This window comes from Oppia nitens, unplaced genomic scaffold (assembly GCF_028296485.1).
Source record: "Oppia nitens isolate AA-2021 unplaced genomic scaffold, nextdenovo-longstitch-racon4-pilon3 scaffold18_pilon_pilon_pilon, whole genome shotgun sequence".
Taxonomy (NCBI): Eukaryota; Metazoa; Arthropoda; class Arachnida; order Sarcoptiformes; family Oppiidae; genus Oppia; species Oppia nitens.
This window is the reverse complement of record NW_026533197.1, coordinates 1,179,991-1,197,062: the sequence shown is the minus strand read 5'-3', so window position 1 is coordinate 1,197,062 and position 17,072 is coordinate 1,179,991. Positions and strand designations below refer to the sequence as shown.

Sequence of the window (17,072 nt, the reverse complement as noted above, 5' to 3'; positions counted from 1 at the left end):
ATTAAAAAATAATTTCAAGAGCATTTAATATTGGAAATTGTGATAATTATTAATTTGATAAACAAAAATATTTTATATAATTATATGATAAAAAATTACCTGTAATGTTTAAAAGGGCAAAACATCAATATTTTAATATTAATGATAAAATAATAATTGACTGACAATTATGTTGTTTTCTAAATATTTGCAAATATGAACATAAAATCTATAGAAACTAAAATTTTTGTGAGTTTTCTAAGAGTTTTTGTCGTATCATTGGATTAGGAATTCATAAGGAATAACAACAAATTTTTAAACAATTTTCAAAAAACATTTAAAATATATACAGTATTTATTACAAAATTATATAATTTATAACGTGTATATCAAATTAAGCCATAAAATTATATAATTCTTAAAAAAAAATCAAAATTCTGCAAATATATACAATACTAAAAAACCTGACTATAATTTCTACTTTTAAATGTTTTCCTCGGAGTTATGTAAATCAATTTTAAATGTTTTAAGATTTACATTAAATATATCAATATTTTATATTTAAAATGAAATATCAATTATTAGAATAATTTCTATAAATTAATTATGTAATAAATTGAAAACAAGTCAATGTAAAATAATATACCGGTAAGGTATTTATATTACAATTATTACACTATTTAATTATATTTTTTTAAAGTATCGTAATATAGTTGATATAATTGTCAGTTTATCAACAAAAAACATTAAATATSATTTGAATATTTGTTTATACGACGGTTGCATCCAATCATGAAATGTAGAAATAATACACAATTGAAATTTAAATCATCAATAATTTTAGTCATACATGTATTATCGAAATTATATAATACGGAAAAGTATTTAAATAAAGTATTAATAACTCAAATAAAATAATTTCGTTTACTTAGACAAAAATGGATTTAGGTTAATATAAATTTTACAATAAGTAATATTTATAAATTGGATATTAAATATAAACTAATAAAAGGTTAATCACTTAAAACTAATTGATTTATTAATAATTTTGAAAAATGATTAGAAATACTAAGAAATGTTGGTATTTATACCAAAATATATATAAATACAGATTAATGATTACTAATAGCAAATGATATCAAATACCACAAACAATATTAAGTAATATAAACATATTTTTTTGGATAAAAAAGTTTCATTTTAGTTAATTTTCCCATTTTTATTGATTTTAATGAAATCGCATAACCGATCGTGAAATTTAAAAAACAAATTGTCATTATGTTAACAGTTTTATAAACTCATGAGCGACTGGTTATAGCGTTTCGTTAATTAAAATAAAGTATATAAACACTTGCTATGAGTGACACGAATTAATTATATTAAATTAGATTAAATCCGCCACATTCAATGGCATCTCCTCTATCTGTGTGTTATAGAATGTCTCAATATCTCGTAAAGATCGGGTGTCTTCAGCCGTCACAAAGTTAATGGCAGCTCCTTTACGACCAAACCGACCGCCTCTTCCGATTCTTTAGTAACAAAAATTATATCAAATTAATGACAAACAACTAAATCAATTAATATCAGTACAAACCTATGTATATAATTCTCACGATTTGTGGGTAAATCATAATTAATAACAAGTGATACTTGTTGTACATCAATGCCTCGGGCCAAGAGGTCAGTGGTGATCAACACCCGACTCGAACCCGACCTAAACTCACGCATTATAACTTCGCGCTGCTTCTGCTCCATATCGCCGTGCTTTGAGAAATACATATACATTATTAGTCTTCAATTCAATCAATTAAATAGTAAAATAATGTTTTCAATATAAATGCTAAACTGTTGTAAAAGCCATTGAGAAAGAGTCCATTGAATAAAACAAATTCTCACCCAAAGCTTTACTAATACTATTCTTCATAACGACGAACTCAATATTTAATTGTAATATTTAAATATCAAGTGCTTTATTGTGAAGATAAACATATATTAGATGGAAATCAAAGAAACAAACCATATGTGAGACAGTGAAGTCTCTTTGTTGCATCTTCTCTGTCAGCCAATCAACTTTCCGACGCGTATTACAGAAAATCACGGCTTGAGTAATGGTAAGCGTTTCATACAAATCGCATAACGTGTCAAACTTCCATTCTTCGCGCTCAATCAGTACATAGAACTGCTTAATACCCTCGAGGGTTAGCTCTTCCTTCTTAACCAAAATTCTAATGGGATCTCTCATAAACCTTTTGGTAACTTCCAACACCTCAGCGGGCATTGTGGCCGACAATAAGATAACCTAAAAATAACAATTACTATAAAACACTTTCTTAATAAATTAGACTCAAACCTGAATGTTCTGATTCAATGTTTTGAAAACATCGTAAATCTGATCCTTAAACCCACGGGAAAGCATTTCGTCGGCCTCGTCCAACACAAAAATCTTGATGTGATCGGGACCTGATTGTCAACCAATTTAATTAAGTTTTATAACTAAAGATAGCTAAGACTTACGTAAAGCGCGTCGAGTAATCATATCAAAAACACGTCCGGGAGTTCCCACAACAATATGGACACCCATTTCAAGCTTACGAATGTCTTCACGAACATTAGTGCCACCAATACATGCGTGACACTGAGCATTCATATAGTCACCTAAGGCTAACACTACTTTCTGAATCTGTTGCGCCAACTCTCGAGTTGGGGCGAGGATTAGGGCTTGACATTCATTAAGTGAAGTATCAATTTGTTGCAATATAGCAATTGAAAATGTGGCCGTTTTACCAGTTCCCGATTGTGCCTGTGCTATCACATCCATACCTGTGCACATACATTATATTAGCCCATCTCATAACAGTTTATTATAATCAAACCTTTAATGCAGGGAATGATAGCTCTCTGTTGAATAGCCGAAGGTTTTTCAAAACCATAGGCATAGATTCCTCTTAAGAGTTCTTCTCGTAAATTCATGTCATCAAAATTTGACACAATTTCATCCCAATTGGACTAAAATCAATGATATCAACAAATTGATAGTAAACTATATTGATTCATCATTTAATAGCAATTAATACCTCAATGACACCATCGGGATCCATTCCAGTCGGGCGATCATCACCATAATCACGATTGTCATCGCCATCACGAGACCTATTATCGGGTCCGTCATGAGACCTCTCGGGTCCATCACGCGATCTGTCGGGTCCGTCACGCGGTCTACTATCGGGTCCGTCACGCGGCCTACTATCGGGTCCGTTACTATAATTCAATGATAACATTGTAATAATGGCTTAACATTTAAAAATATGTTTTGTGTTAATTAAAACGCTTGACATTAGAGTGCATACAAAATGGGAAAACACGTGCCATTCACTTATGGCACCGATAAATCATTTATCGTTTATAATAACCATAAATGTAAAGTCATATCAAAGATCATTATCAATGGTAAGACAATGACATGTATTGACCCAAATCAAGGTCTATTGTCGGCAATTGTGGGGCCAGTAGTGTGTGTCAAGTGTGCATATATAGGGAACGCCATGTTGGCAATGGTTGGCAATTGTTAGCAATGGTTGGCAATGTGTGCCAAATGTTAATCATCTAATTATTAACTTTTTACTAACTTTTACTCATAATTATCACTTATATGACACACTTTGACCAATAATTTGTTAATAATAATGTAATATATGATATATTTAATGAAAATCAATATAAATCAGTGGACCTACCGATCATCAAAAGCACTGTTACTGTTATTAGACATGTTTTCACAGCTATTACTGATTCAATCAACTATTCAATGGCTATGAGAGACAACTAATTGACTGATAGAATGCACAAACACTCACACATACATTGACGGCATTCATACCTTACATACATTACGACTATTATATTATATTCAACAATAAAACTATACATTAATACAACAATCAGTTCAATACAAACAATCATTAATTAATTAATATTTAATTTAATTCTAATGCAAATCAATTGAAAAAATTAGTTAATTGTAATCAAATAATTGTTATTTAATGCAAATATAAAGTTGTATTTAATGTCGTAATTAATGGTTAGTGTGAGTCATGTATTGCCGGTGTGTCGACCAATACTTCCTTCATTTGGCATCAATTGAGTGACCAATCAGTGACTGAATTGCATTGAAATGTAAACTTGTTTTACACTTTACCGGTACTTATAGTACAGTACAGTATATACAGTACTATACTATAGATTCTATACTGTATTGTAATGTAATACTACTGTATTGTATTGTATTGTATATACTGTACAGTAGTATAGACTCTATTGATATAATTGAAGTGTCAATTGTTATGCATATGATTGACATCTTAAGACATTTTGACTGATTTAATGATTACTTGTCGTATAAATTGGTTGATAATTGAATAATGATTGATATTATTGGTAATACTTAGCTATCAATATGTATGCAATGGTAGTGTCTTTAGTGTCGATTATCATCTATAGTGTGTCACTGATGGGTGACTTTGTATTTGATGACACAGAAGCCATACTAAACAATAGGGATGTAATGAATGATACAAGTATTGGACAATTATTTGTTAATGATTTTTGGGGAACTGCTATGAGTGACAAAATGAGTCATAAGTCATACCGACCGCTAACTGTTCTCGTCTTTCGTTTACTTCGGTTCTTAAGTCATACTTTTGTATTGTCGACAAATCCATGGTATCCTATGATTGGAGAAATGAATGCATTTGTATATCACTTGTTTAATGTCTTAATGTATACCATATTGAATGTCTTACTATTGATTGTATTAAACAATCTATTGATGACATATCGCTTATATAATGACAACAATAAGATTAAGAGGAATGCCTTTTTGGCGACTCTTTTGTTTACAAGTCATCCGATTCATACCGAAAGTGTAAGACAATGAATGACACAATAATTAGTTGAAACTACAGTATAATTGTGTTGTTTTAGGTAAGCGCTTGTGTCGGTGCCGCTGATCTATTGTCTTCAATGTTTGCATTGATTTCTCTCTTAATTTATCTCAAATCTAGTCGTCAATTATATGATAATAATTGTGGTAAATGTTGAATGATATAAAAAACTTAACTAAAGTCAAGATAACTTTGAATTTGTTTTTAGTGAATCTGTCAAACTATGGTATCAATTGTTTGTTTATTATATCGATGTCGACAATTGCTATGCTTTTCAAAGAGCTGGGCATCACTTTTATCGTTAGTTTATTATGATTTGTTGATTCAATGGTTTATTTTTTAAAATTAATTATATAATTATTTAGGGCTTATGTATAGTGTTTGACTTGATTTTGATGACTGATTTAAGATACAAATATAAAACAAAACTATTAATTTATCGGATAATATGTTTAACTATTGGTACTATTTTTGCAATTTTTATGAGATTCAAAGTAATGGACTTCAGAGGACCTAAATTTCAAAGAGGAGACAATCCTTCGTCATTTGAAGAAACACTTTATATAAGAATTATTAATTATAATTATATTTATGCCATCAATGCATGGATACTGATATTTCCCGACTGGTTGTGCTTTGATTGGTCCATGTCTTGCATCCCACTCATCAAAAGTTTTTATGACTTTCGCAATGTTTTTATTATAATTTTTTGGATGACTTTACTTCTTGTTTTCAAATCAGCACTTCTTCATAAAGATGAACAAATTCGTCGGTATTTTAAATTAAACAGAGATTTAAATAATAAAAGTTAATAATTAATATTTGGTTTGCAGTCAATTGCAGATATCATTGTCATTATGTTTGGTGCCATTTATTCCGTCTTCTAATATATTTTTTAGAGTTGGTTTTGTTGTCGCTGAAAGAGCTCTCTTTCTTCCCAGTATTGGATTTGTTTTGATTATTATAATTGGTATTAATATTATTTCTAATCGATTTTCCAACTATTCAAAGGTAATAATATTTCCTTAAATAAATGATTGATTTACAACTAAAAGTATTATAATAAAATAAAATCATTATTATGCCATAGATTCTAAACTTTTTTTAATTATATTATTGTATATTATTAATATGTATCGATATCGTAGATATTACCGGTAAATGGTATTAAATATGGTTACTAATGATATAATGTGACATTTTTGAACATTTATATAGAGTATTAGTATTACATTAATACAGTTAGAATGCTTTTCTACATTATTATGAATTTTAATTAAACAACATTTATGTTTCCTAAATATATAATTTTAATAACTTTAGATATTATTTAGTTTTTGTAACTATGATATTGACTTTTAAATCAATTATATTAATATCATCTACTAGTCGTATATAATAATTGTATTATTATTCCATAAGTTAGTTATAACTATCGTATTATTAATAACTTAAATTTATATTCTCTAAGTTATATTGTATATACCGTAACAATGATTGATATTTATAAATTGTTTATTTGATTTCTATTGCTTTATTTTATCATTGTATGCAAACAGATAATTCATTGTATGACAATATATTTGGTAATTATATTTACAATACGTGCATTTTGTGTAAGAAACTTTAATTACCGTTATTGTCAATTACTTTTAATTGTTATTAATTAACATAATTGTAATTTAGCGCAATTTTGAGTGGACTACTGAAAAACGATTGTTTAGTTCAGGCCTTCGTGTTTGTCCGGTTAGTGTCAGTTTAATTAATAATTTTTATTGAATTACTAATTTATATATTTTAAAAATTATTAAGTTAAACGCAAAAGTTCATTATAACATTGCTAAAAATGCGGCCGATTTTGGAGATAAAAATAAAGCTATTGAAGAATATAGAGAAGCGATTCGTTTGAATCCAGTCTATGAACAGGCTTTCAATAATTTGGCGAATATTCTTAAGGATTCCGGATATTTACACGAATCCTCTGAATTGCTTATAAAAGCAGTTAAAATTAGGCCCACATTTGCAGCCGCGTGGATGAACCTCGGTTTGACATACATTTACATTTTGCTATTAATATTTATTTGAATAATTTTAATTTGTTTATCTAAATCAGGTATAGTTCAAACAACACTTAAACAATATATTGAGGCTGAAGTCAGTTACTTGAATGCTATTAAACACAGAAATCGATACCCACAATGTCTCTATAATTTAGGAAATTTGGTCAGTTTTAGTTATTACCAAATATTTATAGTTTTAATATTTTAATAATTTTTTTTATTATAACCTACTTTAGTATAAATTTGAGCGGTTTTTAACTTTGTCTATTTATAACAAATTTATGGTACATTAATCTTGATATATAATAAATGAATGAATGATTGATTGATTGACAGTATGTGAAACAAAATCGTTATTCTGAGGCATACAAGATGTGGATGACTGCCATTGAAATGAATCCAACATTATTATCACCATGGAACAATTTGATTATTATGCTCGACAATACACAAGATTACCACAAAGCACTTGACATCGGTTTGCAGGCACTGGTATATCACACAAATGAAAGTTCATTACTTTTTAATATTGCCAATGTTTTAGGCAAACTAAATATGTTTAATGAATCCGAGACTTATTTTATGAAAGCAATTGCTTTAAATCCAAATAACGCACAATATTTTGCTAATTTAGGAGTCCTTTATCACCGATTTAATGATTATACCAAAGCTATTACTAATTATAAAATAGCTCTTCAATTGAATCCAAAGTTTGAAAGTGTTCAAAAAAATTTAATAATTGTTAATAAATTAAACAATAAATAATTTTATTTAAAGTTGTATAAAATTTATTTTATTTAATAAAAAAATAATGTTATGTTATTAATTTGTTATGCGATTTTACATGTAATGAATACTATTCAAAATTTACAAAAAAAAAATAATTATAATTTTTATATCAATAAAAGTATATTAAATAACAATATTATATATTATTATTATTAAAATATTAATATATATTAATGTTGACTAAAGTTCAGCAGTGGATCCTCTCCAAGACATGCGCCCCAAAGCTGTTCCATAAGTTATACCATTATTAAGATATTCAATAGCATTAAGTGGTGGCAAAGATGATGCACCACTTGGAGTGCCATAATGTCCGGCCAAATATCGACTGAGTTCCTCTTGAGTATCAAAAATAAGTACAACAAATGGTGATCCGGGAACGTGTACTCCCGACCACTTGACTTCAATTCTGTAATCTCCCGGTTCTGTCGGATCGTATTTACATAATATTGTTCTATCCTTTTGACTCTCCCTTTGCATCTCAACTCGAAAAGCGCCTAAAAATATGAATAATTTTGTAAAATTTATAAATAATTGTAAATAATTGTAAATACCTTTTGGACCACGAATTCTAACAGTTAATTGTCCGGCACCGGCACCTCTTGTATCACATATGAATCTACTTTGATATAGTGGTAGAACCCCGTGCTCTATACCCGGACCAAGTACTCTAACTTTTGAAGCATCCGGTGCTCCAGCAATTCGTATTGTAAATGCAGAACCTTTTATAATAAACGTCGAAAAACATCATTTTATTATAAATAACTAATTATAAGATGTAATATAAATTTATGATAAACTTTATTTTGATTGTATATTACCCGACACATGTTCGCCGCCATATTTAATGGTCAATACATGTTTACCCCCTTCTTGTGGCTTAATTAATAAAGTGAATGTCCCGTCCATTTGATCATATAGTTCACAGTGGGCTATCTTATGAGGACCAACACAATGGGCTGTAAGTTCACCTAATTTTATGAAAAAGATATTAATGTAACAAATAATTAAATCATAATAATTAGTTGGGACAGACCTGGACCAGCTCTTCGAGTATCGATAAATGCTTTAATCTGTTTTCCAATGGATCCATATTTAAGTCCATCACCCGAACAAATAACTCTCTTTGCGTCACAACTCGGAAGGATTGATACTTTTAGTGGACAACCTTTAACTTGTTTTTGACCCCAAATTACATTTAATAAATAAGTGCCTAATAATAATAAATAGAGTAATAATTAAAAATAAATAAATAAATTGAATGATTTTCTAAACCTTGAATTGATGGCATATAAACAGCTTTGAAAACTTTTGAACTGATTTGTGTTACTTTAACGGGAATGTCTGTCTTAACACCAGTCAAAGTAACTTCTGGCTGTCCATTTCCTGCATCTGTTCCATCAATTGTAAATTCCGACTCTTCACCGACACGAGCACCGGCTAATCCATGTCCTCTAAGTACAACAGTAGCGCATTCAGATGTTTGTGGGTTTTCGCTAACTATGGCTTGAATTGGTGTTTGCGGTAATAATAAATCAGCAAAATATATATATATTTGATGTTCGCCTGCAAATCATTAAAAAAATTTTACGAAATTAAAATATAAGTTATAATGTAAATTATATTTAAAACATAATAATAGATACCTTCGACTTTAGGTCTAAAACATAGTCTGTATTTATGTCCAGCAGTTTGTTCAACAGGTATTTCATCAAAAGTTAAATCAGGATTTTTTACTTTTGCCGTCAATTTAGCTGTTAATAACAAAATAGCAGTTAATAACACATATGATAAAGTGATATATAATTATTGAATTGCAGACCTGGTCCGCCTTCGCTAATATCAAAAGATATTTTTCTTTCTTCTGCAACACAGATATTGATTTGATTGTTAGAGTCCAAGACATTATCCCAACCGCCTATTATGCGAATCTTTTGCAGGTTTACTATACGTGGATGAAATGGACTTTCTAGATATATAATATATTATCTAAATTATTGACTCAAATATTAACCATTTATTTGCATACAAACCGGGAATATCTTTGCCATTCCAGAGAACTCTGATATCAAAGACACCGATTTCGAGGGGAACGTATGTCACATGAAATAAGTCATTCTCTTTCTCTATATTACAGGCGGCCTCACTGTCGGGTCCATCGATCCTAACTTCGGGTGTACCATAAATACCGGTTGCATTGATGGTGAAACTGGTCGGTTCATTTATTATACCACAATATAAACCATTTCCTTCAACTTTTGGCGACAGTCCTTCCTGTGCTATAAAAGTTATTGGACTGTTGGGTATTTCAAAGCCTCCATAAGTTATGGCTATTTTATATTTTCCGGCAACAGTTGGCACAAACTCTATCAGCTCTCCCTCACTATCAGACATACTTTTTACTTCAATAGGTAAATGTCTACCCAATGGACTCGTAATTGTTACATCAAGTTCTGCATAACCGGCCCCTAATCGGGTCACTAAAAGTATTAAATTTCAATTAATTAATTTGCAATCATTTTCTATAAAATATAAAATTAATTTACGTGAAAAAACAACTTTTTTGTTGACCACCAAATTATTTAATTTGATTTTTTCGAGTTTGACTTTTGATGCATCAAATATTTCGCATTTGAACGGCGAACCCATTATTGGTTTATCCAAATGCAAAACATCGACCTTATGATGACCTAATAGTGTTAAAGGGTATCCATATTAATAAAATCAAAATAATCCATAACTAAAATAATACCCGTTTGAATTGGTGTCCATTCAACAAGTAAACTACCATTTTTCTGCTGATAGCATTTAACTGGAAGGGGTGATCCATTGGGATCAGTAACTATTATATCAAAATCTTTGGCAGATGCAAAACATCCGGTTTCTATAATAAATGTAGTATTTTCTCCGGGAACCGATGATTTAATTCCATTCCCGTGAACTATAATAGCCTGTGAAGGATCCCTAATATCTATAGTTTGAGGGAAACCTGGAATTAGGTGTCCATTATATCTGATATCAATTTGATGTGATATATCAATTCGTGGTATAAACGATACCATAAATATATTTGAAGACAATTCTTTAATATTATATGGTATATCTTTTTCGTTACTTTTTATATTAACTGATAGTACTCCCCAACCGGCCTTTGAAGTGTCAACTATTAAATATTATGCAATAATTATAATAAATATTACAAAACAATTTAACAAAGTGTTGAATACTTTACCTTTAAATTGATTTTCTCTGTCAATGACTCCATCGTATAAATCATTGACTTTAACTCTTGAAGGATCACAAACTGCTATAAATAGTGGTTTTTTAAAGACGGACTTAGAATTGGAGAATAACTCCATTTTATGTAATCCTATTTCTTTCGGTGAATACTCTAATCTTATTTTATTGTCACCGGTTTTGACAGCCGTTGTGCTAACAACAGACTGATTCGGTCCTTTCATAAGTAATTTAACGATATATACAATTAAATTAATTATTAAACAATTATATATATAATTACAGTATAAATACCTATAACAACGGCCTCAATCTTATCGTTACAATTATTTACTTCAAACTCCATAACATTTAAAGTACCGACTAATCCAGCAGTTGTTTGTTTATCAGTTTTATCCTCATTTGTTATGAAACTTGTATTGTCTTCAATCTCGTCCTTAATATCTTCCAATACATCGATTTTGAAAGGACTTCCTATTTATATAAAGATATTGTTAATAATTTTACTAAAATTATGACATCAAGTATGACAAACCGGGAACATCTTCTTCATTGAAAGTTATATTAATAAAATGTGAAACAATCTCTTGTGGTATAAACGTTACATTATATAGACCTCGACTTTTCATCAGGACTTCAGCTCTAACTGAAGATTTTTTAGTAGTGACCACTAATTCAAGTGTGCCCTCACCAGCATGTGATGCGTCCACTAAATAACCAGAATTTAGCTTAAATTGTTAATTCAATGTATATTATAATAGTTTACCCTGAAATGTCATAGGTTTACCCACAACACATGTATTCAAACCCGATATATTCACTTTATTCACATCATATATATTACAACTGAATGGACAGCCGGGAACTGTTACTCCATCCAAAAGGACGAGCACTTGATGTGGTCCTAAATTTTTATTTGTATTTTTATAAAATGTGTTTTAATGTTTATAAAGTATACATATATATGAATCAATAAATAAATACATACCGACTTCAAAAGGTTTAAATTGAACCAAAAATCCATTAGATTGGGGTATACTTGAAGTGTCAATTTTTTTACCAGTTGGACCTATAGTTATATTTTATATTATCAATTTCAATAATGAATTTATGCTTATTATATTTAATAATTTGAATAATTAATATTAAATCAATAAAAACAATTTAATAATAATAATAATCAATTAAAGACTTATAGTTATTGTTATACTTAATAGTTATTTCACTATATTGTATAATAAATAAATATATTTCATTAAAGTAATGCTCAATTTTGTATATCAGATTTTTTTTGTATTGTAATAAAATTAGATTAAATATGAAAAACAATTATTCAAAGTTTATTTAAATTTTAGTAGAAATAATTTAAATTGTTTAGTATTGATTGAAAGTTGTTTTAAAATAATTTTATACTATCACTAATACTTATATTATTATTTAATTTTTATAAAAACTATTAATGATACTAAAGAAATACATTAAATTATATCCGAAATGAGTAATAATTGATTGAAAAGCAAACAATCACTTACTGGTGACAACAGTCTTGCATTCAGAGCACTCATCGTTTCTGTTTTCGACAATGAATTCAACCCCTTTAGCTAACGAAGCCATCCTTAATGCTTGTCCCGAGACTATAGATTGAGTGCTGTCCACAACTTTTACTAAATAAGGACTTCCTATTTATAATCAAATAATTAAATCCATTACAATATACGACAAAACAATTAAAAATAATGTCTATCAATACCAGGAACGGGTTCTCCATTGAATTTAACACTTAACACATGAGTGCTCGGCTCAGTTGGCTTGAAATTAACGCGAAACTTGGCGTTACCTTCAGATTGCACGTAATTGGGAACATTCCTTCCATTGGCCGATACTATTATCTCCAAGTTTCCCGCACCGGCAGCACTGGCATCAACTTAAATGAAAAAAATTGTTAATAATAATACAATATACTGTGTAATGCATTCATAAAATCATATGAAAGTTAATATATGTTAATCTGATGACATACTCGAAAAATATATAGGTTTGCCAACAGTTCCACTCGTTATTTCTGAAATTCTGACATTTTTTGAATCATAAGCCTTAACCAGAAATGGACAGCTGGTTACTGATGAACCACCGATTTTGATATCAATCGCATGGTCTCCAACTTCTGTCGGCGTGAACTCTATTTTATAACCGTTTTGAGGATCACCCGTCAGATTTGCTTTTAAAGTTTTATGTGTCGGACCAAGAATTATAATGTTATTTTCAGAAAGAGTGGTTCCATTGGTGTCAATAGTAAAGGAAGCAGTGGTCAAAACAGCTGATTTCTCTAAGCCCTCCTTATTGATGGAAACTTTAGAGGCATCCAATACAGTACATGTAAATGGAGAACCTATTATTTGAATTGAAATCAATTTATATTCAATTATAAATATAGAAATAAAATCAATTCTAAATATAACAAAATGTTATTTACCGGGAACTGGTTCTCCATTAAATTTAATATCAATATTGTGATCCTCTCTATCTTTGGGGACAAAAGTAATGGCATAAAGACTTGATCCCAAAGCCTTTGGAGTTGACGGAACTTTTCCATTGTTGACTATCACTTCCAAATTACCCGGACCTGCATTTGTCGCCTCGACTAACAAAATAAAAAATATTTATTATATATATAAGTATTTAACATTGCATTTACTATATATATATATATATAGTTGTTAATCACCTATAAAAGTGACAGCTTTTCCAATAACAATCTCTCGAGGAATTTCTTTGACACAAATTCTTTTTATGTCATAAACTTTTGATGAAAAGGGCGAACCCATGATTGCTATTCCTTTGTACTTCAGTTGAATTGCATATTCGCCTATTTATTTGTAAATTAATTATAAAAATAAATATAAAATATAAAACAAATATAAACAATTTATACCGGGGACAGTTGGCATAAATTCCAGAAATGTCAGATCAGAATGAGTATCTTTTTTAATTGTAGTGGCAATGGGCTGACCAGTTGGGTCTATGAATATATGTTTTAATTAGTTTTGTTTATATATTTAATAAATGAATATTATGACAAACCGGCTATTATGACAAATAAGTCACTTTCTGATAATATATTATGAATTGTAAGGACAGCTATGCTATCAATAGGTGCAAAATGAAGAGCTGAACCACTAACTGAAACTTTATTCATATCCGGATTAATATGAACAACGAAAGGACTTCCCAGAACTGGTTGTCCATTAAAAGTAATGGAAACAATGTGATCGATATTATCATTAGCAACAAATGAGACGCCAAACTTTGCGCCTCCCATGGGGTGCACTTGTGTTATAATGTTTTCTCCCTTTGCATTGACTGCTATTTCTAAGTTTCCTTCACCAGAATTGCTGGCATCCACTATAAATTGAATGGGTTTTCCTATACTTCCCGATGAAACAGGAGTCACCAAAACTTTTTTTGAGTCATAAGCTTTGATAACAAATGGTGATGTATTGATGGCTCGATTGCAGTGTTCAATGGTTATTATATGAGGTCCCACTTCTAATGGTGTGAATTCACAAACACATCCATCGATATACTCGACATTCACTGGTAATTGTTTGCCATTTGGGGATGTAATGAATACATGCATTGATTGGTTCTGAATAATAGTATTTGATGTTATGTTGAATCTGGCAGATAGTCCGACTGGGATTAGTTCAATATGGCTGACATCTACATTAAATTGTGTGGCATCGGATATTTCACAAACAAATGGACAGCCTATTTAAATAATTATATTAATATAAAATAATTTTCAATAATTTCATTCAAATAGTTACCTGGTACATTTTCTCCATTAAATTTAATGTCAACAATATGAGAGATGAGTGATTCTGGTGTAAAGTTAACCAAACATTTGCCATTACCCAACACTTGTACCTGATTAGGAACCTCTCCATCATTCACTGCAATCTCTAACTGTCCCTCTCCTGCTTGAGAGGCATCCACTATAAAAATACCGGTAATAGTTAAAAGTAACCAACTATTAGTTTGTTATATAAAACAAATCAAAAAAACTTATACAATACCTTGAAATTCAAACTTATGTCCGATTAGACAAGTTTTAGGTGTTTCGCTAACTGTTATTCTGGAAATATCATAAGCTTTTGCTGAAAATGCATTTGTCATCATTGGTTGACCGCTAATATTGATCTCAAACAAATAGGTGCCAACTATTGAGACACTAAAATATACACGAAAAGTATCGTTTTGTAGATCTAATATACGGTTTTGAATAATTGTTTTTGAAGGTCCAACTATGGAAACAATGATATCTTCTTTTTTGAATCCAGAAGCACTGATATCAAATGAATGTGTCTGTCCCACAGGGAAAGACTCAAGAGTCTGGACTTTTAATAAATCAGATTTTGATAAACAATTTGATGCAATATTTGGCGCAAATATTTGGCACTTAAATGGAGATCCCGACACATGTTCTCCATTAAACTTCATTTCAATGGTATGTAATGACACAGAATTTGCTACAAATGAAGCCAAGAAGTGATGATTTCCTAAGTTTTTAACTTCACTACAAACTCGTCCGTTGTTTACAAGAATTTCCAAATTTCCAGAACCAGCTTCACTGCAATCGACTATTAATTAAATACAAAACAATTTTTTAAATTTAATTGACAATACGGTATAAAAAAATTAATTAAACAATTAGTTAAATATAAAGGATGACTCACTGTTAAATTGGATGGGTTTGCCTATAATGCCATTAGGTATAGTTCCCACTTTTATTTTGCTGGAATCGTATGCAAAACTACGAAACGGATTGCCAGTAATTGCTTTGCCCAACGCCTTCACTTCAATTAGATGTTCGCCTATTTCTGGAGTTATGTACTCCACCTCATAGTGACCCGCTTTAATGGTATCCATTCGGAAAGGGATCTCTCGACTGGAAGGTGCTGTCAAAGTAATTATTTTAATTAATTATAAGACAAATTGAGCCAATGATGACCAACCAGTGACAACTATGGAAATGTCATCTTGTTGAAATCCCGGTGCATTTATAATAAAAACAACGGGTCTCTTAACGGCCACAAACTTTAATCCATTTCCATTAGCCGTTACTCTGTGAAGATTTAAAAGTTTTTGCGACTTTACAGCCGTTGAGTTCGCTGTTTGGATGCAATCTTCTGTAGAAAATACTTTAGACATATTTGATAAATACTATTACAATCAATTGATATCAATTTTATGTCAAATTATGACTTATCAAAGGCATGACATGTCAAACGTGGCACAAATGTCTTCAAAATCATCTCCAACTGCATTCCATCAAAGGAATGGGGTTTCACATCAAAATACATGAGCCATACGTCCTGTGCTCTGAAACTCACCTCAACTCACTTGTCAAACAAGTTCTTCACACTATTTCTTATATTATTATTTTCTACTACCTGTCCTCCCAACCCCTATTTCACTTTGGGATATACCCCTAATATTTACATATTGCAAATAATCATACTTGTTTAGTTAATGTTATATAACAAACAAATATTAAGCATTAATATAATAAGTTTTATATAAAAAATATATATGAAATTTTTATAAATATAAATAACATGGGGTAAAATTGAAATTTTAGTTTCTCTAATCTATTGTAATTATATATAATAATGCATACAAAATATTTATACTTTATTTTTATAATTAAAGTATAAAAATCATACATTTTTAAATAACCATTTATACAGTTATATAATACTGTAACATACATACGACAGGACGGGACATAACATGACATTTATTTTTACAAATTATTATACTGTTGTATAACTAATTGTATTGTATTGTATACAAACCTCTGTTAGTTTGTTGATTATGTCATATTTGAGCAATGCGAACAAATTTTTAAAATAATATTAATTTAATTAAAAATGATTTTAATTTTATTACTAATAATAAAAACAATAGTTAAAAATAATTACCGTACGATTATTAAAAAATAAGCTCCATACATTAATGATGGTAATAATTAAAAATTTGTTAATATATAATCTTAAAAATTTTATAT

General features: G+C 29.6%; 3 protein-coding genes across 3 annotated transcripts; 1 reads left to right on the top strand and 2 right to left on the bottom strand.

Annotated features, from left to right (window-relative positions):
* Nucleotides 1-1,170: 1,170 nt before the first annotated feature.
* On the bottom strand, nucleotides 1,171-3,849 carry LOC128965788 (eukaryotic initiation factor 4A-I-like). Its single transcript, XM_054312557.1, has 8 exons — nucleotides 3,714-3,849; nucleotides 3,054-3,237; nucleotides 2,853-2,985; nucleotides 2,494-2,799; nucleotides 2,330-2,439; nucleotides 1,997-2,278; nucleotides 1,574-1,743; nucleotides 1,171-1,508 (listed from the first exon to the last, which is right to left on the bottom strand). Exons 1-8 carry the CDS (start codon nucleotides 3,746-3,748, stop codon nucleotides 1,364-1,366), a joined length of 1,365 nt encoding a protein of 454 aa, XP_054168532.1. The 5' UTR covers nucleotides 3,749-3,849; the 3' UTR covers nucleotides 1,171-1,363.
* A 430-nt stretch (nucleotides 3,850-4,279) lies between these two features.
* LOC128965865 (protein O-mannosyl-transferase TMTC4-like) lies at nucleotides 4,280-7,708 on the top strand (the record flags this gene model as incomplete). Its single annotated transcript, XM_054312642.1, has 9 exons — nucleotides 4,280-4,900; nucleotides 4,960-5,065; nucleotides 5,128-5,219; nucleotides 5,285-5,691; nucleotides 5,753-5,930; nucleotides 6,606-6,665; nucleotides 6,732-6,963; nucleotides 7,033-7,142; nucleotides 7,316-7,708. Coding segments are annotated over exons 1-9 (2,046 nt in total), but the record flags the coding sequence as incomplete, so codon positions are not given.
* Nucleotides 7,709-7,948: 240 nt separating this feature from the next.
* On the bottom strand, nucleotides 7,949-16,422 carry LOC128965670 (filamin-C-like). The gene is made up of 26 exons (XM_054312410.1): nucleotides 16,018-16,422; nucleotides 15,739-15,960; nucleotides 15,079-15,642; nucleotides 14,830-14,997; nucleotides 14,084-14,770; nucleotides 13,935-14,021; nucleotides 13,728-13,868; nucleotides 13,476-13,643; nucleotides 13,023-13,391; nucleotides 12,753-12,926; nucleotides 12,535-12,681; nucleotides 11,991-12,071; nucleotides 11,769-11,906; nucleotides 11,538-11,711; nucleotides 11,297-11,476; nucleotides 10,998-11,219; nucleotides 10,518-10,928; nucleotides 10,312-10,455; nucleotides 9,799-10,245; nucleotides 9,588-9,734; nucleotides 9,412-9,519; nucleotides 9,041-9,331; nucleotides 8,802-8,978; nucleotides 8,587-8,736; nucleotides 8,320-8,487; nucleotides 7,949-8,262 (listed from the first exon to the last, which is right to left on the bottom strand). The coding sequence occupies exons 1-26, from the start codon at nucleotides 16,211-16,213 to the stop codon at nucleotides 7,949-7,951; spliced, it is 6,075 nt and encodes a 2,024-aa protein (XP_054168385.1). The 5' UTR covers nucleotides 16,214-16,422.
* Nucleotides 16,423-17,072: the final 650 nt, after the last annotated feature.